At 44.4% G+C, this 23,515-nt stretch overlaps 1 protein-coding gene across 9 annotated transcripts in view; it reads left to right on the forward strand.

The window, feature by feature from the left end:
• The window catches only part of Dab1 (DAB adaptor protein 1), a 1,169,406-nt gene that overhangs the window by 1,134,792 nt on the left and 11,099 nt on the right, over positions 1-23,515 (forward strand). For 7 of the 9 annotated variants that reach the window (XM_036177320.1, XM_036177315.1, XM_036177322.1 and 4 more), the window contains 5 exons: positions 5,689-5,751; positions 7,993-8,101; positions 14,923-15,471; positions 19,378-19,505; positions 19,842-19,952. In XM_036177320.1, coding sequence (XP_036033213.1) covers positions 5,689-5,751; positions 7,993-8,101; positions 14,923-15,471; positions 19,378-19,505; positions 19,842-19,937 — 945 coding nt within the window. In that variant the 3' untranslated portion in view covers positions 19,938-19,952. Of the gene's footprint in view, positions 1-676; positions 728-818; positions 867-5,688; positions 5,752-7,992; positions 8,102-14,922; positions 15,472-19,377; positions 19,506-19,841; positions 19,953-23,515 lie in introns of all 9 variants that reach the window. The other 2 variants (XM_036177323.1, XM_036177321.1) reach the window with 2 other exon arrangements.

A 23,515-nucleotide genomic window follows, 5' to 3' on the forward strand; every position in this document is an offset into this window, starting at 1 on the left:
CATTTGGGAGTGAACTGTGCACATGAGAAAACTCTCAGTAGGACAGGTGCAGCTGGGGTGCTGAGGACTGCAAGGGGAAGAAGTTTCATGGCAGAGGTGGCACTCAGCTGGGCTTAGGAAAGTAGGGACCACTGAGCTTACTGGAAGAGATTGCTTAGTAAAGAGAACAGCTGGCACAGAAGATGAGCACAACTGGTTGATTGTGAGTGTGTGTGTAGATATGTATGTATATGCATACAAATATGAAAATGTCATAATGGAACCCACTATTTTGTATACTGTTAACAACTAAAAGAATTGCCAATAAAAAAAACAGTTGAGTATGGCTAATGTCACATGATGGCACATCTTCATTTTCAAGGAAGACTGTCCACTGTAGACACCTTGTTCTTACCTATAGACACTGCTGCACCTAGCTGAGTGGTGTGCATAATTACAGGAAGATGGACTTTAGAGTTGCAGACATGCTGTCGCTGCATCTCCCAATCAGGCCTGTGCTTTGTCATCTGGTTATGCTGAAACCGTCCCGGGGTTTTCACCATACATCAGAATCTGCTCCCGCCTACTTGAGCCCACAGGAGTGTAAACCATAGCTACCGTCATCATTCAACTCATAAATCCATGTCATTTGTGTGTCATTCACTCCCTCCTCATTCATCATCCCTTGCACTTGCAGAGTAGCCAGCCATTGGACGATTTTGAAGAGCGTTTTGCTGCAGCCACACCGGTAAGAATGAGAGGGCCCTGTCTGTTGAACTGTTTCATGTTGTTGGACCATCACTCATTTCATGTTCATCAATCATGCCTTGTGGTTACAGAACAGAAGTCTGTCAGTGGATTTTGATGAGCTTCTTGAGGCAACCAAGGTAAGACCTCCAGGGTCCTGTTAAATCAGCATTCTTCTGGCTGTCCTCATGTGTCCCATCATGTCCTCATCCACCTGCATAAATGGCGAGTTTTCTGTTTTCTGCTCCAGTAGGTGCCCATTACAATGTTCACAGGAAAACTAAAGATGACATGGGTCCGATAGTAAGAGTGTATGTACAAACTCTGTGTGTGTGTGGGGGGGGGTGTATTATGAGATACTTATAGGGGAGTGTGTATTATATGAGTGTGTGTATGTGTGTGTGTAATGAGATACTGATAAAGAAGTGTGTGTGTGTATGTGTGTGTTGAGATACTGATAGGGAGGTATGGGTATGTGTGTGTATGTGTGTTGTATGTGTATAATGAGATACTTATAGGGGAGTATGTGTATGTGAGTGTGTGTGTGATGAGATACTTATAGGGGAGTGTGTGTGTGTGTGTGTGTGTGTGTGTGTGTGTGTGTATGTGTGTGTGTGTGTTGAGATACTGATAGGGAGGTGTGGGTATGTGTGTGTATGTGTGTTGTGTGTGTGTAATGAGATACTTATAGGGGAGTATGTGTATGTGAGTGTGTGTGTGATGAGATACTTATAGGGGAGTGTGTGTGTGTGTATGTTGAGATACTGATAGGGAGGTGTGGGTATGTGTGTGTATGTGTGTTGTGTGTGTGTGTAATGAGATACTTATAGGGGAGTATGTGTATGTGAGTGTGTGTGTGATGAGATACTTATAGGGGAGTGTGTGTGTGTGTGTGTGTGTGTGTGTGTGTGTGTGTGTATGTGTAACATTAGGGGAAATGGAAAGGAGATAGCACTCCTTAGTTTCGTTCTACCAGTGTTTTAGAGGTCTCCTAACATATTCTGGACATTCTCGGGGGTGGGGGGGGGATACAACAAAATCTGTATTTGCGTCCTGACAGACAGATGAGAAAGCAGCAGGGGAAAGAATGAGTGTCTGTGGAAGGGGCTCATACAGAGGCCCGAAGATGGGATTCCTTTCAGATCCTCTGTGCTCTGCCCTCTTTAGCACAGTGTGGACTGACTCTACAGGCTTGTATAGGCTTCCATAAAGCATCCAGCTCCTGAAAACAGAGGCAGGAGCATGCTGTCCTCAGGTCTGTGTCCCTTCTCTTGGCACAGGAGCCAATGTATGATAAGAATCCCTGTACATTTCCTGAAGGACCCCAGGATCTCTTGTAGCCAAAACATAGGGACTGAGCCTGTGAGAGAATGTGTTGTGGGGACCAGCCCAGGACATCTCATACTTCTTCAATCGTGTCACTGAAACTTCTCCTCAGGGGGGTCTCTAGGGCTACTCACTGCCATCATGTTAAAAGAAGGGCCAGGGACTAATCTTGAGCAAGCACTTTTCCAGTGTTCTATAAACCTGAAAAACTGCCACTTGTTCAAATCAAAGTGACTAGGCCAGGGCCAGGCCTCATAGAGATATTGAGGGGCTTGACCCAAACCTGTCAGCGTCTTATCTCCATCATTGGCCATGGCAGCCTCAGCCTCACTCCACCTACTATTGGAAAATATCCAGTATCTTCTAAAAGAAACACATCTGCCGCCTTTATTTACATCTGTACAGAAGACCTTTGCAATGCTTGTGTGGTAGGTAGGTTCCTCCTCTATCATGAGCAGACATCTGGAGCTGAAGCTGGAAATAGCCTCCCATGGGTGTTGACCACAGCAGGTCTCTTGGGAACCCTGGCTTCTAGTTGAAGATATCATAGAGCTAACTACCACCATTAAGTGAGGCTGACCAGGGCTTGAGGAATCAACAGACAGATTGAAAAAGGGGCCGGTTGCTCTGCAGGGTAATGCACCCCGAACTCCTTTTCCCCAGCTGATCCCAAGCGGGTCACTCACCTCAGCCTCAGTTAACCCATCTGTAAAGTACAGAATATGATGATGGAGCTGACTTTCCTGGGCTCAGGGAGTGTCAGACATGATGATAATGTATGGGAAAGCTTATTGTAAGCTGTAAAGTGTTTTACAAATGTGAACTCTTAGCTTTATTCTCTTGAGGCCTTTAAAATGATGGATGAGGACAGTATTTTCAGATGGAACATGGTTTATTAGGTTACAAATAAGCGGCTGGGGTTCCCATGGAGGAGGGCTGTGAAAATAGATACTGTTCCTGATTCTCAATCATATGTGGTTATTCAGATTATTTTTAATTTTATGGCCTAAGAACCCCCTTTTTCTATAAAATTTAATTAACTCAGGGTTCTATTTAAACAGCAAATCCAATGAAACGAAATAACAGCCTATGTTTTATGCCTCCCCATGTTTTTCTCGTTTAATCCTTGAGTGAAAATCATTTGGCAAGAGGAAGGGCTATATCTCAAGAAAGAAGGTTATTTTAAAAGTTGTGCTTAAGAAGAAAATTAGCCAATAAATTATGTTTATGATGTTAGTAAAAGTATGCCGTGAGTTCAACACATTTGAGATGTAAATTGTGTGACTTAATTATTAACTTCATTTTAATATTTTCCCAGTGCTGAAAATAGTCCTGAGCCATTTTATAAGCATAGAGATCCAAACTCTAGGAAGCCCAGAAGCTTCAGTTGAATTCATTAAGTAGTTAGTGTTTCATGCAGAAGGAGAAGGAACCAAAGGGTAGGTTTCGCCATATCAGGGGAGATGTTGTTGGCAGGCCAGAGAAGGCTTGCAAGAAGAAAATAGGAGAGTCCTGATTTAGGAGCACACCCTACTGTCATGTGCACACCAGCTGCTGGATTGTCACTGTGGGAGAGGAAAGCTATTAGGAAAGAGTCAGAGGGAAGAGGTACACAAGTGCCTCTTCAGCCTTGCCCAGTCCCCTTGTCTGCTCATCTCCCAGGAGAGCTTCATGCTGGGAGCACCAAACCAAACAACAGCTCCCCAGTGCTCTCCCTGGTTTGTGGAGTTTCATGTGTCTTCAGGGTCCTTCCACTACTTTGTCACCAGGCTAACTGTACCCCTCCTGTAGGATTTGGAGACAGGCTGTTCCCTTTGGAAAACTCTGACTAAATTCTCTGCCCCCGGCAGACTGGGTTTCAGTTGCCCCCACAGAGACTTTGATCACCCCTTCCGGTCATCTTACCTACAAGGGACCTGCATCTGTGGACTACCATTCCCCATAGACCACCACTCTCTTCAGTTCAGACTTGGCCATTCTCCTTTCTACACCCCTAACACCTAGTGTGGTGCCTAGCACCTTATGCTTCATCAAGGTTTGAGGGAAGCATGTGGTGTTCTTGGGTAGTAGCAAAGCACTTTGTTTTGACATATTCAAGATGACATTCCTTGGGGACTGAACCAAAGTCTAAATGCAAAATTCCTTTCTGCCTCATATATAACCTCTATCCACCACACCTTACATGTAACTTCATACAGTGTGTTTAGTGTCCCGGAATTTTTATTATGACCCTTACAAGGAGTCAGGTGTAGAATTTTCCACTTAGGGCATCATATCAACACTTAGAATGCTTGGGATTTGGAATATTTGAGGTTTTGCATTTTCAGATTAGGGATGGTACATCTATAACTTATAAGAGGATATTGCTAACTTATTATATATATTATATAATAACTTACAAGATATTATAACTTATAAGAGGATATTACCAATTCCATCATCCAGCTGAGGAAGAGAAGCTTGAGAGATGCTGGAAATGGTTAGAATCAACATTCACAACCCACTATGGGGCCTTCTGAGCTCAGAGCTGCCTCACTCATCAGAAGAAATGGTCGTTCCTCTTTTGGTATGAATCCTATAGCTCCAACTATGACCATGCAAGAGCTGAGTGTCTGTGGGGGACCAGAGTACAGGGCAGCCAACCTCTTCCTGTGCCTTCTGGTAACTGAGTTTTGTGGCTGCCTACATCACAAGCCCTTGCTTAAGATCTGAAGATGAGTGGAAAATAGTTTTTGCTCAGTGGACAGGCTCGCCCAAGGTGTGTGATTATGTGCTTTGCATAATGAAGTCAGGACATTTGGTTCCTGGCCAAAGAATCCCTATGGTCCCTGAAGCTAAAGTGTATGCAGATTAATTTCTAAGTGTATCTTAAAAGGGTTCTTCTGCTCTATGGCAGGTTCTCTCACATACCCCGTTTGATGGATAGGGAAGATGGATGGTCCAGTGTCTGTAGGAATGGAGTTCCTAGGAGTGATTGATAGTGTGTATACTGGGCTGGGTTTGATGCCCTTCCTGGTATTAAATGAAATGTTTTCTTTTCATCCAACCACATTTTTTATCCCAAAGACAGACTTTGGAAGGAATGCACATTTGCCTGCATGCGTTCTATATAGAAAATACAAATCCTGACATCCTGACCTGGATAACCTTGGTGTAATCTCTATGCAAATCAGTTTCTTTACAGAAAATGTGAATAATGGTTCCTAGCTCTCAGGGCTAGTGCTGTGAGAGCACTAACTGGGAGAGGACCTCGTAGTCATCCTTTGTCATTCTTACAGGTGGGTGGCTGTTAGATGGGTCATTTCCACTCTTGAGAGAAACCAGTTGTAGGATTGCATTTCTGTCCATAGTTTTTGGCGCTTGATGGTATGTAAGGATGAAGTGCTGTTAACACTGCTTATAGCAAATGGGTAGCACTCAACAAGCCTAGAAAAACAGCTCGACACAGAGAAGTAGATTGATTCTGGTTCTGTCTAAGCATGTTGCCTTGGGACCATGAGATGTAGTAGTGAACGACTGGCCTCACCATTTACAAGGTAGATATGGAAGAAAGGATATTCTCACAATCTAACATTTTAAAACAAGCCCAGCAACATTTACTCTCCTGCTTATATGATTCTCTCTGTGTCTTTTCAGGCTGTGACCCAATTAGAACTTTTTGGAGACATGTCCACCCCTCCTGATATAACCTCTCCCCCTGTAAGTATGCACTGACCTCTGAGCCCTGCTGTATGGCCCCTTTTCCCCAGCCACACAATGACACAGTCTGGGCTTTGGTGAGAGAGACCGGGTAGTCAATTTCAACTAATACTCCTGAACCTCAGTCTCCTTTACTGTGAAGGAGAAAGAATTTGGATGAACACCTCTGGTTTGATGAATAAATGACACCATGTATTCAGCAACCACAGGAAATTGTGACTTGCTCTTCAACCTCAGTCTCCTTTACCATGAAGGAGAGAGAATTCATATGAACACCTCTGGTTTGAGGAATAAATGATACAATGCATTCAGCAACCACAGGACATTGTTGGTGGCTTGTTCTCCAGGCTCTAAGAAGGGAGACGGGAAAGATGCATAGTTTCTGCCTACCAAGAGCAGGTAGCTGAGTTGGGAATATGGACAAGAAACTCACCAGGGCAGGAAGCATGAGAGGGTGTGTGTCAGCATCTACCTGATCCCTCACAGCACAGTAGGCAGCTAAGGAAAGGAAGCCTCTTCTACCTTGTCCTTCCCTCCCCCCTCTTCCTTCCTCCCCTCCTCCCCACTGGCCTGTGCCTCCCCAAGCCACTCACGAAGCTCTGGGTTCACAGCCACAGCTCAGTAAGGGCATCTGGGGCACTGCTTACAAGAGGATGGAGATTGTACAGAGACTTCCTTTGAAAGTACAAAAGAAAAAGGAATGAGAGAGAAAGGAAAGAAAATGGAATTAAGAACAAAGCAAAATAGAACCTCAATGCTAGACCATTTTAACAGCAGTCCCATCCCTGCTGTAGCCACTGCAGCACCAGCATGCTCTCTTCAGCTCCCCGCTCCCCCCACCCAGCCTGCTTCCCAGAGGTCTGGAGAGAGAGCAGTCAGCCGCAGCTGCACCAATTGAAGCTGCTAGGAATGAACTGCTCTTCTGGGCACCACACAGTTGTGCAAACAGGCATAGTGCTATGGTTCGTTGGCGAGATGCACCTCACAGAGGAAGGGCTGTGATCTCACCACCAAGGACAGATGGCCCTTGCAGCCCACAGATGCCACTGGGGAATGCAGGCACAGCTGCCCTGTGCCCAACAACTGATGTCCACGGCAATCTTGTCTTGTTCCCAGAGAAGACAGGCCACTCTCATGAGCCTTTCTCTCCTGCAGCACCCCCAGGTCACAGCTGGGGTAGGGAACAGGCAAGAGCACACCTAAAGTCCCCTCTCTTCTTTACCCCCTGCATTGTACAGATGAGCAGACTGAGACCCAGGAAGGGCATGTGACTTGTTCGAGGCCATGTGGGGGAAAGTGAACAGCTCTGACTATGTGCAAAAATGCTTAACACAGCAGCTCGAGGCTGCATTTCTGGCCCTGAACCCAAGCGCCATCCAAATGGGTGTTTAGTAATCCTCAGAATAAAGTCATTCGTCCTGGAAGCTGACGGTCTAAAATGGGCCCTGTCTAATTGCCATGGTTTCAGGATTAATTGCCTGCCCCAGTCTGTTCAACGAAGGGTGCGGGGACCAGCAAGGATATTATAGCATCCAGCAGGCTTACACTCCGTAGGCAAAAGCCTACAGTTAACAGGTGTGGATGTTTCTATTGATAACTCTCACCTTACCCAGCATGCAGCTGACTTGGAGCTGCAGCCTGGGCCAGGTTGGGGCTAGCAGTTCCCAGACACCCTGCCCTTGTTAGGTTGTTGTCTTGAAAGTATTTCCAGCTCTTTTATAAGCAGGAGGTTCCAGCAAGAGTCTGCAAGGCCCCAGGACACACAGGCCTGCACTCCATCCACTCACCAAGCTTTCTTTCTAATCAATGGCAAGCTCTAAACTGAGAATACAGTAGCGTTCAAGTGTGTGCATTTCAGATTGAATTGACTGCTTGCAAGTGGCGAAAGCCATATATGATGAAGTAAGTTGGTGGACTGCAAACCTCCAGAGGTAGGGGCTCAGATGAATTTTCATACTAGCTATCATGTGCTGAGCATCGACTGTATGCCCATGCATGGTGCTTAAGAAAAACTTAATAAAAATAATCATTTACATGCATGGTTTCATTTAGTCCTCACTGCAGGTCTGGAGGGAGGGGGTAAGATAACGTTTCTGTCACCAAACCACAGCCTGTGAAACACATACGTGACTTGGACTGTGTCTGTTTCAGCAGCCCCCGCTTCACTCCCATCTCTTCCATCTGTGTGGACTACTGAGCAGGTCTCACGCACCTGTCCCCTTGCCCCTCTCTGTCTGGCAGACTCCTGCAACCCCAGGTGATGCCTTTCTGCCATCGTCATCCCAGACGCTTCCGGGGAGTGCAGATGTGTTTGGCTCTGTGTCTTTTGGCACTGCTGCTGTACCCTCAGGTAAGCCCACCCTCCTCCCTCCTACTTCCTGTGGACCTCACTCAGACAACCAACACCACCAGTGCCAGATACTATTAGAACATCGGAAGAGCCCTGCTCTCGCCTGTGACTCATCAGGAGACATGAGGCAGCCATGTTGGTGGGCAGGTGGTTCAACACAAAGCTGTGGGTGTTAATGCCACCTAAAAATTCCAAACTCAGGCTGGGCAGTGGTGGTGCACGCCTTTAATCCCAGCACTTGGGAGGCAGAGCTAGGAGAATCTCTGTGAGTTTGAGGCCAGCCTGGTCTACAGAGTGAGATCCAGGACAGGCTTCAAAACTACACAGAGAACCTTGTCTCAAAAAACCAAAAGAAAAAAAGAAAAGAAGGGAGGGAGGGAGGGAGGGAGGGAGGGAGGGAGGGAAAGAAAGAAAGAAAGGAAGGAAGGAAGGAAGGAAGGAAGGAAGGAAGGAAGGAAGGAAGGAAGGAAGAAAGAAAGAAAGAAAGAAAGAAAGAAAAAGAAGGAAAGGAAGGAAGGAAGGAAGGAAGGAAGGAAGGAAGGAAGGAAAGGAAAGAAAAGAAAGAAAGGAAAGAAAGAAAGGAAAGAAAGATAAGAAAGATCCAGACTCAGGGTTGTTTGAGAAACAGGGCATCATGCACATAGACATGCAAATCACTACAGGTCCATTTCCTCTTGATCACTTCAGCCAGCAGCAGGGAAGATGGTGTGCAGAAGAGAGAGAAAACAGAGCTCTTAAATCCTTGCTGGGCTCAAAGAAAGAGAGGTTCCCCACCCACATGGGGAGCAGTGTAGGACAACAATGAACTGCTAGTGGTGTATTGAGAAGAGAATGTAACTTTTAGAGATTTAGAAAGTATCTTTTTTATTTTCCAAGTATCCTTTAAAATGTGTAGACTGTATTTACAACAGGGTAAAAATACCAATGGTCACAGTACTGCAGGTAAGTTACAAATGAGTGGCATCCCAGGAGTTATACTTTGTGCCCATGATATCTGCCACTCCAGGTAGCCAGGCCATTCCACTTGGAAAGAGCCACTGAACTATCTGGGAGCCTAGAGGAGTATTGCCTTTCCCTCCACCTAGGTTCTTTGAGGTGCAGGCTCACTACTTCTCTCTTGGCTTTATTCTTGTAAGCAGCAAATGAGAGCTTGAATATTTTAGAATACAAATCTGCTTGTGCTTTTTTATGTAAATAATTAATTTTAATTATATAGTGTTAGGAGCAAGTTCTCGCTACTAAATATAAACCTTGCTGTTATTGTATATAAATTAAAAATTCATAGCCTGTTCTGGAATACAGCTCCTCCTCTTGAGTCTAAGAATCATCACAAACTTATAGAAGCAATAAAGTTGGTAGTGACTGGCCTTGACATATCTACAGGCAACCTAGAAATGTATTCATTTCCAAGCTTCCCTTATGAATCTTTTAGTCATCTCTGAGATGGGATAGTGGTGATGACTTATTTTCTGAGTACAAAATGGACATTAAGGGTTGGGGATTTAGCTCAGTGGTAGAGCACTTGCCTAGCAAGGGCAAGGCCCTGGGTTCGATCCTCAGCTCAAAAAAAAATGGACATTAAAATCTTGAGAACAGTAAAATAGGATGTGTCATTTAAACATGAATAAAAATGTCTATCAGGAATGTGCCTGCACTTGAGTCCTGTCATCATAGACCCATACTTTGTCCCATTGCTTTGTCTATAAAGAGCAATGATAACAGTGCTAGACCCATACTTACTAGTCTTTGGACATGCTTACTCTACAAGTATTCACTGAGTGCCCACTCTATGCCAGTTCCTGTTCCCAGGTGCTTGGGGTATGCCGGTGAACACAGAGGCCTTCCCTCTAGCTGGGGTCATACCCATAGTATAAGACAGTTTTGCAACACATTAGAATGTATGAGTTATGGGATGAAAAGATGCGTGGAGCAGAGACTAGACACGAGAATTCTGGCCAAAGAGGGTGTGGTCAGAAGACTCTATTAATTAGGGCAACATCAAGAGGGTGAAGGGCCAAGGAAGCAGACAGGTTTCTTGGTTAAGGGTGTTCCAGGCAAGGGGAGGAATTTTGACCCCTCCCTCCATCCATCATCCTCTCTATAAAGGACAAGATGGCACCAGGTATAATTTCATGTCCCCCTCTGTACTCAAATTTAATTACAAATGCCCCGGAGACCTTGGTTAGACATAGGACCACTCTGCTTTTTCCCAGGCCAGCTTGAAGAGTATAGTCTCATATTACTTAACCAGATATGTGTCCAGATATATGTCTTTGCAATACTATCTCTTTGGATTATTGAAAAATCTGATCAGCTTTCAGAGCACACGTCTAAGATTAATTTGCATTAGTGTATTTTTGCTTTCTGTCTTTACATAAACTATGCTTGAGGTCGTCCTCGAGCTGAGCTTTTCCCTCTTGAACAGGTGTTAAAATGTCACCAGTTGTTGTTCCTCCGTCTCCCTGGCACAGGTCATCTATATAGCCAGCTCTAGGGAGACAAGGTCAAGAAGTGGACCAGTCCCACAAAGGCTAGCAGGCTGCTGGCTAGCTGGCTTCCACATCTCCTGGCCAGGCTTGGAACCTGGCTTTAGATGTTGGGACGGATAATCTGTCAGAGGCAGAAAATTTTATCTTCATACCTGGACTGAAAAACAATACCTTGTGTCAATACCATGAGAACTAAATGAGATCATTAAGCACCTTGGGAAATGCTGGTGCATTGTAGCTACTCAGTGTGGGAAAGGCTGTTATTGTTTTATTAACATAGCTCTGATTATGAAAGTCAAAGACATGTGCCCTGCCCTACCCTATCTTTGTCTTTTTCTTTTACCTTCTTGGAATTTTTTTAATGCATATAGTAAAGTTTAGGTCTTTAGTCTTTTGGCCTTTCACAGCAGAAGTAGCCTGGGTGGACTGGAGAATGTAGCCTCTGACACCAACCAGCCCATTCTCTGCTGAGCCTAGGCCCTTACCTGTAAAATAAGGGGTGATGATTTGACCTCCTAGAGCTGTGCTGAGAGCCTTGTGAGTGGTGTCTCACCTGTGTAACATTGCCCAGAAATGTGCTCTAAGGAAGATGGTATGTGTTTCTTATCAGGGGTCCATTCTTTGCTGCTCATCTAAGTGTCTGGTGCAAGCCGTGCCCTCATGCAAGTAGAATTTTATGCATACAGATTAAACAGATAGTGGTAATACCTACCCGAGAGGCTTACTACAAGGATCTGCTCCCCTACCACAAAAAGGGGCGGGGGGACTGTTGTTTTGTTCTCCTCTGCATCTCTAGAGAATGAATCAGAGCCAGGCATCCAGTGTGGATATTTTTGGATGAATATATGAGTCAAATGAGGCAATGTGGCTAGGAGGTACCGTACAAGTTCTCTACAAATACAGAGACCCTTTGTTTTCAATGTGTTCTTTATAGTTTAGTCTGGTTTTGTTTTCCTTTTCTCAGTCATGGGTAGGAGTGTCTCCAAAGCTGGCATCTTGTTATAAATTGCAATTTTTAACACTTAAAAAAAAATAAACCACCAACTGCAAGATGGGGATGCAGTTAGCTAGCTATGAAGAGGTTTGCATTACCCGAACTTTCTGACACAAACAGCTGTTCCTTGGTACCTCATCTTTTCTACTGCTGCACCCATTAGCAAGTCTACAACTAACAAGTTGTTAGATGGCCTCAGTGGCTGCCATGAAGCTGCTCCCTGAGACCAGTGCTGCCTTAGTCCTGGTGCTGATGATCCCCTTCAGGCATGCGTAAGGCCTGTGGCTAGAAAGCGGTAGCTCCCAGGCTTGGGGGGTGCTCAGGCTGCACAGCCCCCCTCTCCTAACCAGGAAAATTGAATAAGATCTGTAAATTCCCCAACATGGTACCAATTACCCAGGGCTGCCTTTTTCTCTTCTGAATATTATACTTTGGTCTGGAGCAGATGGCTTGAAGCCAGAGAGACATGCTAATAGCTCTCTCCCAAAAATTGTGCCTAGCCCATCTGTTAGCTCCCTGTGGGGAAAAAAAAAAAGAAAGAAAGAAAATTTGGGGCAGGGGGCTGCCACCAGCAGTAGAAGCATCAGAGATCACAGTACTTGTGAATTGTACATTGCACTCTTAGAAAAATATGGTGGAGATGCCCCTCCTCTTGATCTATACACCAGACTAAAGTGCCACACAGACCCCTAACTTGTGACTCAAAATGCTTCTCCTTAGGATTTTTTTCTTTGTGTTTATGTGATGGCAATATGCATTCAGTAGAAACCACACCGTGAATGTTGATCTTTCCCCAGGGTAACAATATGTGGTACAGTACTCTGTGGATGTTGGGCAGCCACAGGGAGCTGTAGCTCCCAGTCAGCCATGCAATCAGAAGGAAAAAAAGGTCACTCCACAATGTACTGGGCTGCTAAGCTAAGCTGTTCAGTAGGTTAGGCCCTGCAGAATTTGGAGTTTACCGTGGGTTTTCTTAGGTTATAACCCCATCATCAAAGAACAGATCCTTTTGCATTTTAGAAGAGCATTGGGAAGAATGGTGGCATGGCTGGGTAGAAAGCTTCAGTTTCTACTCTCTCAATAAAATTGGCAATAGAGTCACTAGGTTCATTGAAAGATCCATGGATAAGTCACCACTTCTGAAGCTTAGATCATTCTTTTTATAACAAATATCTGCATAGATAGTAACACAATGTTCTGACACCATTTTTAATCAGTGTAATGTCATACTGATAGCATGGAATTGAAATGAAAAGTGATTTATAATAAAAGGATGCATTTCAATTTAGAAATATTTAGGCATGATCATACTACAGTACATGATGTGTTGTAATAAGATGATCTTACCTGATAAGAGAGTCACCAGTAAATACTACAGCTGAAAATATAGGCTGAGACCGGCCTCTGTGAGGAGTGTTTCTGTCTATGACCATTTTCCAAAAAACTCTTGAATGTTCCAAATGAAATGAAATATATTTTTCTTTGAGTGTGCACACCTGTTATATTTGTGGGGAGTCATAGGTGTTGACTCTATGCAAAGAAACTAAATTCCTGAGCCATTCAGTCTACCCAGGCTTACCCATTCATAAACAGGAGGTAGAATCATTCATTGTTCTATGCACTGGCCTCACAAATTATGTCTGCTGTACATGCTGGTGGCCCCCTAAATGCCATGAGACCCCAGGCTTCCCTGTAGTTACCATAACAACTAAAACATCCCACAAATTTCCTCTTTACTCTTAGGGGGGCAACCCTTTAAGAATAATTTAGTTATGTCAAAGTACATCAGAAATAAGCAGCCCACTTGTCACTTAGTGTGTTGGTAGGTCATGTCACTGCATGAGTAGGTAACAGATGAAGCAGTATGAAAAAAATCTGAAGTTTGAACAGTATCCCTCATGCCCAGTACAATTGGACTTGACTGGTAGGATGTCTGTTTCATTGTTTAAAGGCCTTTAACACTGGTTAGATTCAGCAGCAAGTCCTTGTGCCCTGTCTAAAGCTTCCTCCTGGGGCAGCATGGCAGGGAGGTATAGAAATGACCAGACTTTGATTGTTGACTTGACCCTGAATCAATCCGTTGAGGGACAGTTGAATCTGAGACTAGAACAAGGTAGTCTGTATGCAATCACTGTGGGCTCACCAGAGTTACTGATATGAACGATGATGTTATCATTGCCACAGCACCTGTCCATCATCCCTTTAGACGTTGCTAGGATACCCTGAGTCCGCTCCTTTTTTGTTCTGATCTCACTGTACTGTACCTATAGCTTCACTCTGGCAGCCATTAAAATGCTTCTTTGGGCAGTTTAGCTTCTCTACCCTCTGCCATGAATGGTCACTTGTCTCTTGGGCTTAGGTATCCTTGTAAGTGGCCACCGTCCCCCCTGAAAAGCATGAGGACCACTGAAAGCATGAAAGCATTTCCAGTAGATCCAGAGGGTACTGATACATTCCATGGTAATCTAAGTCCAGTGACTGTGAAAGACCTGAAATAGGTTTTGGCCATTGGATATGAGCATGTAACACAAGGAAGAGAGTACTGACTAGAGATGTACTCAGCTCAGTTCGGATCCTCATCCTACCTTGTGCAAGCCGTGTGACCCTAAGCAAATTGCCTTTCCTCTCTGGGCATCAGTTTTCCTCATCCCTTTATGTTAAATGGACATAACAGTATCTAACATGCAGGGCTTTTGTGAGGAAGTAGAATACTGCTTCAGGTCCCTGTCTAGAAGATGGGCACACATGATCTTCTCTTTCAACGGGGTGAGCTGAAGGCTAATGTAATTCAATATTCAAGGTGTGGATGACTGTCCCTGACACAGAGAGAATGTCTGCAGAGGCCAGACTGTGCTAGGACTTGGAACAACCACAACAGAAAGACATAAGCCTCCTGACCTCGGGACGTCTACCTTCGGGGGGCGGGGGGGGGGGGCAGGCCAGGCGAACCTCTCATGGCAAAGGTCATAACTAGGGAGTGAAACACAGCTTGAGTTGGGGAATAATAACATTCTTACCATTGCTTTCCCAAATTTCATAGTTTAGGAGCTGGGGTATCTCCGTGGAAGGCAGCCCTGCCTATGATTTCACTTTGCCTCTGCATGGTCAACTGAGAACAGTTTCAGTTGCTGAAGCTATCTGAGACCTAACTTCCATTAAGTTTCTCAGTCAGCAGACAGCATGCAAGGTGGAACTCTGAATGTTAGAACTCCAGAGGCTGAGGTGAAAAGCCAGACCCCTGCTTCCTTGCTATAAATGGGCGGCGCATTTCTGCCAATCACTCAGATCCACAGACTTCTCTTCTCCAGGATGCCTGACCCTCCTGTCTCCCGTTCCAGGTTATGTCGCTATGGGTGCCGTTCTCCCATCCTTCTGGGGCCAGCAGCCCCTCGTTCAACAGCAGATCGCCATGGGTGCTCAGCCGCCCGTTGCTCAGGTGATGCCAGGAGCTCAGCCCATCGCATGGGGCCAGCCAGGTCTCTTTCCTGCCACTCAGCAACCCTGGCCAACTGTGGCCGGGCAGTTCCCGCCAGCCGCCTTCATGCCCACACAAACTGTTATGCCTTTACCAGCTGCCATGTTCCAAGGTCCCCTCACCCCCCTTGCAACTGTCCCAGGCACAAATGACTCTGCCAGGTCAAGTCCACAGAGTGACAAGCCCAGGCAGAAAATGGGGAAGGAAATGTTTAAAGATTTCCAGATGGTCCAGCCTCCACCCGTGCCCTCCCGTAAGCCTGACCAGCCCTCCCTGACCTGTACCTCAGAGGCCTTCTCCAGTTACTTCAACAAAGTCGGGGTGGCACAAGATACAGATGACTGTGATGACTTTGACATCTCCCAATTGAATCTGACACCTGTGACTTCCACCACACCGTCCACCAACTCACGTGAGTGTCCTTTCATTGGGTTTGAAAACCTGTTGAGTATCATGCCTTTTTCCTGGTCACTAAGCTACCTAGCTCCTGGGGTCAGAATCTATCTTACTTGCATCTCAGGCTTGTTGGTACTACTGATAACGGTCCCCATAGCGACCAACCCAGCTACCAGTTATAGCACACACACCTGCTCCATTCTCTACTGCTCTTTTTACATAACATTGATCGCAGGTTGTCCTGGACCTGTGTGACAGATAATAGCGGTACGGTTCACACACACTAGTACACAAAGCAGCGACACAGATGTGTCATTAGTCTGCAACATCACTGATGCTTCCAATGGCTTTGTTAATATGCTCATTTGTGATTCATGTATGTGTTAGTCTATGGCATGCAAATTTTAGCATGGCTTATTAAAATGAAAATAAATGAAGTTTTTTAAAAAGTAGAAACAAGGGGCCAGAAAGATCTCAGAAGGTGAGGGTGCTTGACACTAAGCCTGAAGACCCAAGTTCAACCTCCAGAACTCATGGTGGAAGGAGAGAACTGATTCCCAAAAGTTATTTTCTGACCTCCATGCACAGACACAATACAATAAATAAATTAATTTAATTAAATTTAGAAACAAGGCTTAATAATTAGAAAATAAGTTATTATGATCAGGGGAAATGTACGGCAGAGTTTGTAGCCATGAACATAACAGGGCCTGATGATTGACACTGAGATGATACTGCCCTGGCTGGGAACATGGAGGTCCCTTTATTCCTATGGACTGTGTGCTTTGGCATAATAGTTTTACCTGCATGGGCCTCTGCTGTGGGATGTTCTGTATGTTAAATGTGTTGTTCTGATTGGTTAATAAATAAAACATTGACTGGCCATTAGCCAGGTAGGAAGTATAGGTGGGACAAGGAGAGAGGAGAATTCTGGGAATTGGAAGGCTGAGTCAAAGAGATGCCAGCCTGCCATCCAGGGAGCATCATGTAAAGGCAGCAGGTAAAGCTACTGTACGTGTGGCAACATATAAATGAACAGAAATGGGCTGAGTATAAGAGTAAGAGCTAGACAATAGTAGGCCTGAGCTAATGTCCGAGCAGTTGAAATAATGTAAGCGTCTGTATGTTTATTTTAAGTGGGCTATGGGACAGCCGGGGCTTGGTGGGACCCGGAGAGAAAAACTCTAGCTACTCGTGGTTCTTAATTCTCTCTAAATCCCGTTATATAAAGACATTACAACATGAGAGGATCTTCATCGTCATGATCTTGGTCAGGGGACTTTGGCAGGCTCCTGGGCCAGGTTTTTGTGCTGGCTCCATCATGACAAACTGTGTTGTAGGACAAAGCAAGTCATTGCTCTGAGTCTCTGGACCCCTTGTGGAAGCAGCAGCTCCCTTCCGACCTTAGCATCTGGGGACTCTGCTTCCCGTTGCAAACACCAAAAGTAGAAAGCCTGTTGACAAGTCAGAGTCCAGACACACTTGAGCACGCGTGTGCTTGTCAGACACAATCGGAAAAATTGTTCCAGTGACTCAGCCTCTGCCTTGACAATTGATAAGGGGAGAGAAAAGCTCATGGTACAACGACTTTGGCGTTTTCATTACTGTCACTGGTGATACGGATCACTGGATGGCCAATACCATGAATTGTCAAAAAAAAAAAAAAAAGAAAAAGAAAAAAGAAAAAGAAAGAAAGAAATCTAATGTGAATACAATTAGATTGTGTCATTCAGCCGGGTTCAGAATGCTGTTCTGAAAATGAAGGCCTTGCACTCAGGCCATGGGTACTATATAGCCAAGGCATTTCTATTAATTCTAATCCATGGGGTTTCAATGATGAATAATGAATAAAAAATGAAATGCTAAAGAAATAACAGTCATGCATAAATGAACAAGAGCCTTTTAAAAGCACACATCTCATTTTTCAACGAACCAGGCTGCCTACAAACAAGGAAGTTCTTTGAGGACAGGGACTGTCTTGCCATCATCCCCACACTTCTCAGAATGCTATCAGGGTTCCTGGCGCATACAGATGTTAGGAAAGGTTGTAGAGAATGAAATGAGCCGCCCAAAAGGCCATTTCACCATAACTGTGTTTGAGAGCAAGGTTTTGCCAGTGGAGCACCATTGACATTTGAGGAGGGTTGATTCTGCTGCGGGAGGCTCCCACGTGTAGTATATGGCACTTACTTAGCAGTACTCTTCTGCCTACCAGATGCAAACAGCATCTTCATCCTTTTCATTCCACTCATGACAGCCTCTAATAACCCCAGACCTCTCCAATGTCCTGTGAGGAGCAAAATGACCACCTCCCTTGAGAAAGCATGGCCATAAAATACTGAAGTGCTCTGTAAAGTCTCGTGACAACTGAGGAGCTTATGCAAATAAACTCTAGCTGTGTGTTCCCATTGGTTCCACTGGGGAACTGTGAGCAATATACTGTTTGGACTGGCGGCTCAGCCTGGATTCTCTGCCTTTTGTAAGCAATAAGCCACTTCAAACACAATTCAGAACCCATTTAAGCTACTATTACCCACTCAGCAAGGCATCTTTATACAGCATTAAATCTAGTGTAGCTAGTTTGCTCTGAAACAGACTCACAAAACAAGATACATATAATATTTTAGCTTAAAGAAACTAAGTAAAGTCAGTTTTTGTATCCTCTGTCAGCATCCCTTCAAGATGTGAGCAAGAGATTAGTTGTTCAAAAACAAACCATGAAAACAAAAACACCTCCAATAGAAAACATTGAATAATGTTAGATACACCTGTGACATCCCATAGCTCATACCCATGCCTGTGTAACTGTGAGTGCTCACTTATGCCCCTCTGGGCCCTGGCACCGAACACCTGAAGGAAGTGTACAGTACTGCATGTAGTTGTATCATTACTGGGAGCATAATGAAGGTAAAGAGCTTGGTCAGTGTTAGCCTCATGGGCATAGTGTGGATGATAAAGAGCTGGAAATAGTGCCCATGCAATCATTCCCTCTGTGATAAAATACCAGATTTTTGCTAAGCTCTGGAACAGTGAGACAGGGGGCACTTATCGACACCATTGCTACTCCCTTCTTTGGTCAGTCCATACCTGGGGACGAAGCCAGCGACCAGAGTTTTCTATACTAAGTAAAAAGGAAAGTTTCCAGTGTCATCTGTGGTAGAAACCTCTGGAACAAACAAGAGGAAGAAGACATAGGAAGGTCACAGCAGCAGATGTATATTCTCCACAGCAAGCTTGCTGTCATGTACTGTCACTCTCCCTACCCAGCCTGTGCTTATTAAACACTGAGTGTGTGCAAGAATGCAAAGCCTGCATTAGTAGTTGCCATGAAGGCATTAGCAATGTCCAGGTTTCTGGAAAACATAGGTAACCTCCATCTCAAAGGAGCTTCACAATTTGTGGACTGTTGCCCTTAAATTTTCTAACAGTGAACTGATCTACAAAAGCCATTTAAAAGAAATGTAGTCAGGCGGTGGTGGCGCACACCTTTAATCCCAGCACTTGGGTGGCAGAGGCAGGCGGACCTCTGTGAGTTCGAGGCCAGCCTGGTGTACAAAGTGAGTTCCAGGAATGGTGCAAAACTACACAGAGAAACCCTGTCTCGGAAAAAAAAAAAATGTGTCTTCTGATTAAAGAGAGAGAAGGAAGTCAGCCTTGTGCAGTAGCTCACAGCTTGCTCATGGTTCTGAAGCACTATGGGAGTTGTTCAGAGTTCCTGATTAAGTTGCTGTCCTGTAGGGTCCAAGGACTGGCATTCCTGAACAAACATGGGAGGAATTCAGTTGCATAGATTTGACCTGAAATGGGGAGAGAGGAGACTTGACTCAACTCTAAGGGGATGCCAGGTATCTCTGTGGGGTAGAAATGGTTGTGGCTTATGTGGCTTATGTTTATATTTGCTGTATTTCCTCTTTGGACATAGCTCCAACCCCAGCCCCTAGGCAGAGCTCTCCATCCAAATCATCAGCATCCCACGCCAGCGATCCGACCACAGATGACATCTTTGAAGAAGGCTTTGAAAGTCCCAGCAAGAGTGAAGAACAAGAGGCTGTAAGTGACCTACTGATTGCCCTACTTTTCTTTAAAATTAAGATTTCCCCATAGTATATGAGGATGCCAACATAAAAGAGAATGCCAGCTCAGAGCTAACATTCGAATAGCCCCTGAAGGGACTTCCTTGTACACTCAGATGCATCAGCCGGAAATACTGACCTTTGATTAAGTTATTAGGAACTGTTGCATCTGGGAGGTGGCATCCTCCAGTGGAAGTTTCAGCCCTCCTTTAAATGTAACTGGTTGCGTATGCCTCGTGAATATAATCTTGGTTGCCTTATATTTTCAGTTGTTGAAGAGAGAAAAAAAAAGTGTTATCTTCTTGTGTTCTAGCCTGATGGATCACAGGCGTCCTCCACCAGTGATCCATTTGGGGAGCCCAGTGGTGAGCCCAGTGGTGATAATATAAGTCCACAAGACGGTAGCTAGATAGCGCAGGTCTGGGTAGGTATCTGTCCTTTTTAATCTCCTTCACCTGCAAGGTTTTCCCTCTTGCCTGCTGTTTGCTGCTGACGTCCTAGCCCAGTGTTTGTGCTTTGTCTGCTTGCCTGTGCTGTATTACTGTGTCCATTCCATCCCCCTTTGTCTGTGCTTGTTCCTGATGATAGCACTGTTTTCATGCTTCTTACCATATTGCCAATACTTCTACCCTCAATCCTTGCCTGAGCCACCTCACCAGTTACCAGTGTTTGTACAATCTCCCTTTCCCTCATTTCGATTTTGCACTTTGCTTTTTCACGTGGATGAATGACCTTTGACATACACCAAGAGGTAGGGTTGGAGAGAATGTGGCAAATAGTTTTATTATTTAATTAATGACACATTCTGAGTTGGTGACGGTGTTAGGATGAGATCCAGTCAATACTACATGATGTGGATTGAGTTTCTAAAAACAGTGGCCCTCTGGGATGGGCACATCATATCTCTTTCTCTCTCTGGCTCTCTCTCTGGCTCTCTCTCTCTCATACACACATAACACACACGATAATTTCTCAGTGAGAGGTGCTCTAGACGCTTTACTCTTTTAAGCAAAATGTCACTGCATTTGCCTACATGCCACAGAACTAAAGAGGTCACTAATCAAACACACTGAGAAGTCAGACTGTGCAACAAAAGCAAGCCATGCTTGAAATAAGATTGATCAAGATGTACACTCACAGTAACTCTTCCCACCTATCCAAGAAGGCTTCTATATTCCCTTCCAGTGTGTCAGTGAAATCAAGGCCCAAGGACACGTAGCTGTCACCATAGAGGCTCTGTTCTCTGCACCTGTGCTGCAGCCTATGGTTACTGCCAAATCACTTCGGATTCCAGCAGCAGCTAATTGGAGAGAGGCATCCTTCCATTTACTAGAAGTGGCTTTTGGAACTCAACTTTCAATACCTCTGATTGAATCAAAATAAAGAAGGACCTGATTACGCTAATCTTCTCAGGAGACAGAAGTATACCTCGTTACTTAGACATGATTTCTAAGGCCAGCTTTGACAAGTGTGTCAAATTTTCAGACATCTTCCTAGTTTTCCGTAAACATTGAGGATGGCTAGGCCGAACTCAAAGATTCCTTTAGTCCTAAATAGCATCATCACCATAGCTAAAATGGTGAACAGCTTTCGCTGCTCAGACCTGGGTTCTGTGGCCACATCAGAGTCTTTCATGGTGCATATGTAGGTCCTTTGGACAGCTAATGAAAGATAATACAGGATTTTGAAAGTATACTTTGTTAATAGAGTTTATGACTAAAGACTTTAGTGCACTATATGTATTTGTAATAATACACCATACTATACAAAACCCAAATACCTATTTAAAAAGTCAATCTTTCACAACCATGTTGGGAATTGATCTCTTAAAGGCAAAGTCAATGCTCTAGGAATGAGAGATGTTAGGGATTATACGAAGACTCCTTGAGGTGATCCCAAGGATGTTTTCTACCTCTTGTGTATGTTGTACTTCCTATGTTCAAACTAGCTTTAGAAAATCTGATAAATGAACTAGAGGTGATGAGATCCATTCATCACAATGGCAGAAAACAGCAACCTAGAATTGAAGTACTTGTAAAAAGCCAACATGACTTACACCACTGGCAGATCAACATCTCGAGCACTCATCTTCATGAGCTTGTTTGGCTTGAGGCACTTACACAAGCTGAACTGTTTCACAGGCCTTGGTTTATTCCAGATGTGGTGCTCCATCCGGCTCTTTGATCCACAGCTGGGTTGTAAATGGTCATCGCAGGGTGTTGTGGCAAGAGCTCAGGATTTAGAACTCAAGTTCAAATCTTAGCCACATAAAAGTGGGAAATCTTGGGCAAGAGATGTTCTTTCATTTTTGAGTATGTTTCATTTGCTAGTAGAGGGTTATATTGTCCTTGATCTTAACTCACATGTCCTAAGTCCAGTCTGTGGCATAAAGTCAGACCATGAAAATTCAGCCTAAAATTTAGTCTGGTTTGAGGATTAATATTGTCAGAGTTCAGAACCTGAATTCATCCTTCTTGTCTGTATGATCTTGATCAGGATTCATGATCACTATCTTCATTTGAAAAATAGGGATGAAAGTCATGCCCATCTTATAGGATATTTTGGTGAAGTCATGAGGCAATGTACATAAAGTTCTCAATACAGTGTTTGGCACATAGAATATATGATAGCTACCAGAATTACCACCTCCGCCACCCTTGTCATCACCAGCACCCCTGCACCATCCTCACTGTCACTACCACCACCACCATCACCCCTGTCACCACCATCATTACAGTTAACATCAGTATCACCACCACCATCACTAATATTACCATTACCACCATTACTGCTATCTTATTCATCACCATGTAACTAGCAACACATATCAGCATCAGCACCACTAATACTACTGCAATATCCCACCACTATGACCACTCTTTTCACCTCCAGCACCACTCCAATACCACCCTCCACAGCACGACCCTCAGCATCACAACTCTGGGCCCTTATCACCACCTTTGTCGCCGTAATCAACATGGTATGAATCCAATATTTGTCGGTGCTCTATATTCTTAGGTTTTATGCATTTAGCATCATGTTGAATAAAGTCAATAACTAGGAGGTTTTGCTTGATACTTTCTGTTTTTTTATCATTTTTGGTATGCCCCATAATAGATTAAAGTAGAGAAAGGGAGGTGAGGCCTTTCCAGTATCCCTATGACAAACCTTGTCCCATAATCACAATAACTTCTATTTGAGCCTCACAGGCCACCTCTTCCTGCCCTTCCCCCAAAAAGCAATCTCAGGTTCATATGTAAATCATACTAAGACCCTCTTAGCTTCTGAGGAGAGATAGATTATATTTTATGATGAAGTCAAAGTTCAGCCTGGACGTTTTACAGTTCCCTATCAGAAGGTGCACAGTGGAGTTAATGCCCACCTTGCAGACAGGTCCCTATGGCACCCACAGGGAAACCTGTGTGAGTCTTTGTGTCCCTCCGCCAGTGTCAAAATAGCACAAGCCACATGTGATCTTTCTGTCTCCATCCCCTTTACTCATAAGCAACCTGAAATTTACTGACTGTAATTTCTTGGTGCTTTGCAGACACTTGTGAAAAGGATTCCAGGCAGAGATAGTTGTGTCTCTGGCTTTCTTTTCCCCTCTCCTGTCATGCGGTTTGGAAAGCAAAGTCCCTGTTCTCCTTATCACACTAGCAGCCACTATCTCCAGCTGCTTTTTTATTAGAAATAGCCACCCGCTTCTGAGTAAGCAAGGATGATAAGTTAAAGCCATGCCGCTCCAGAATAAGAGTTAAAAAACAGACTCAATCCCCTCAGGTGGAAGCTTCAGGGCCAATACCAAATGTTTCTGTTTTAACAATAAAGGAAAATATCTTCAATTACTTCACTTTCTCCCCCTTACTTACCCATCTGGGAGAATCATGTGTCTTTGAAAGACTGAGACAAGAGGGGCCAAAAAGAAAAAAAAAAAAAAAAAAGGAACCAAAATAATATTATAATGGCTGGTGTGGGGATGGCAGGTAA

This window comes from Onychomys torridus, chromosome 2 (assembly GCF_903995425.1).
Source record: "Onychomys torridus chromosome 2, mOncTor1.1, whole genome shotgun sequence".
In the NCBI taxonomy this organism is placed as follows: domain Eukaryota; kingdom Metazoa; phylum Chordata; class Mammalia; order Rodentia; family Cricetidae; genus Onychomys; species Onychomys torridus.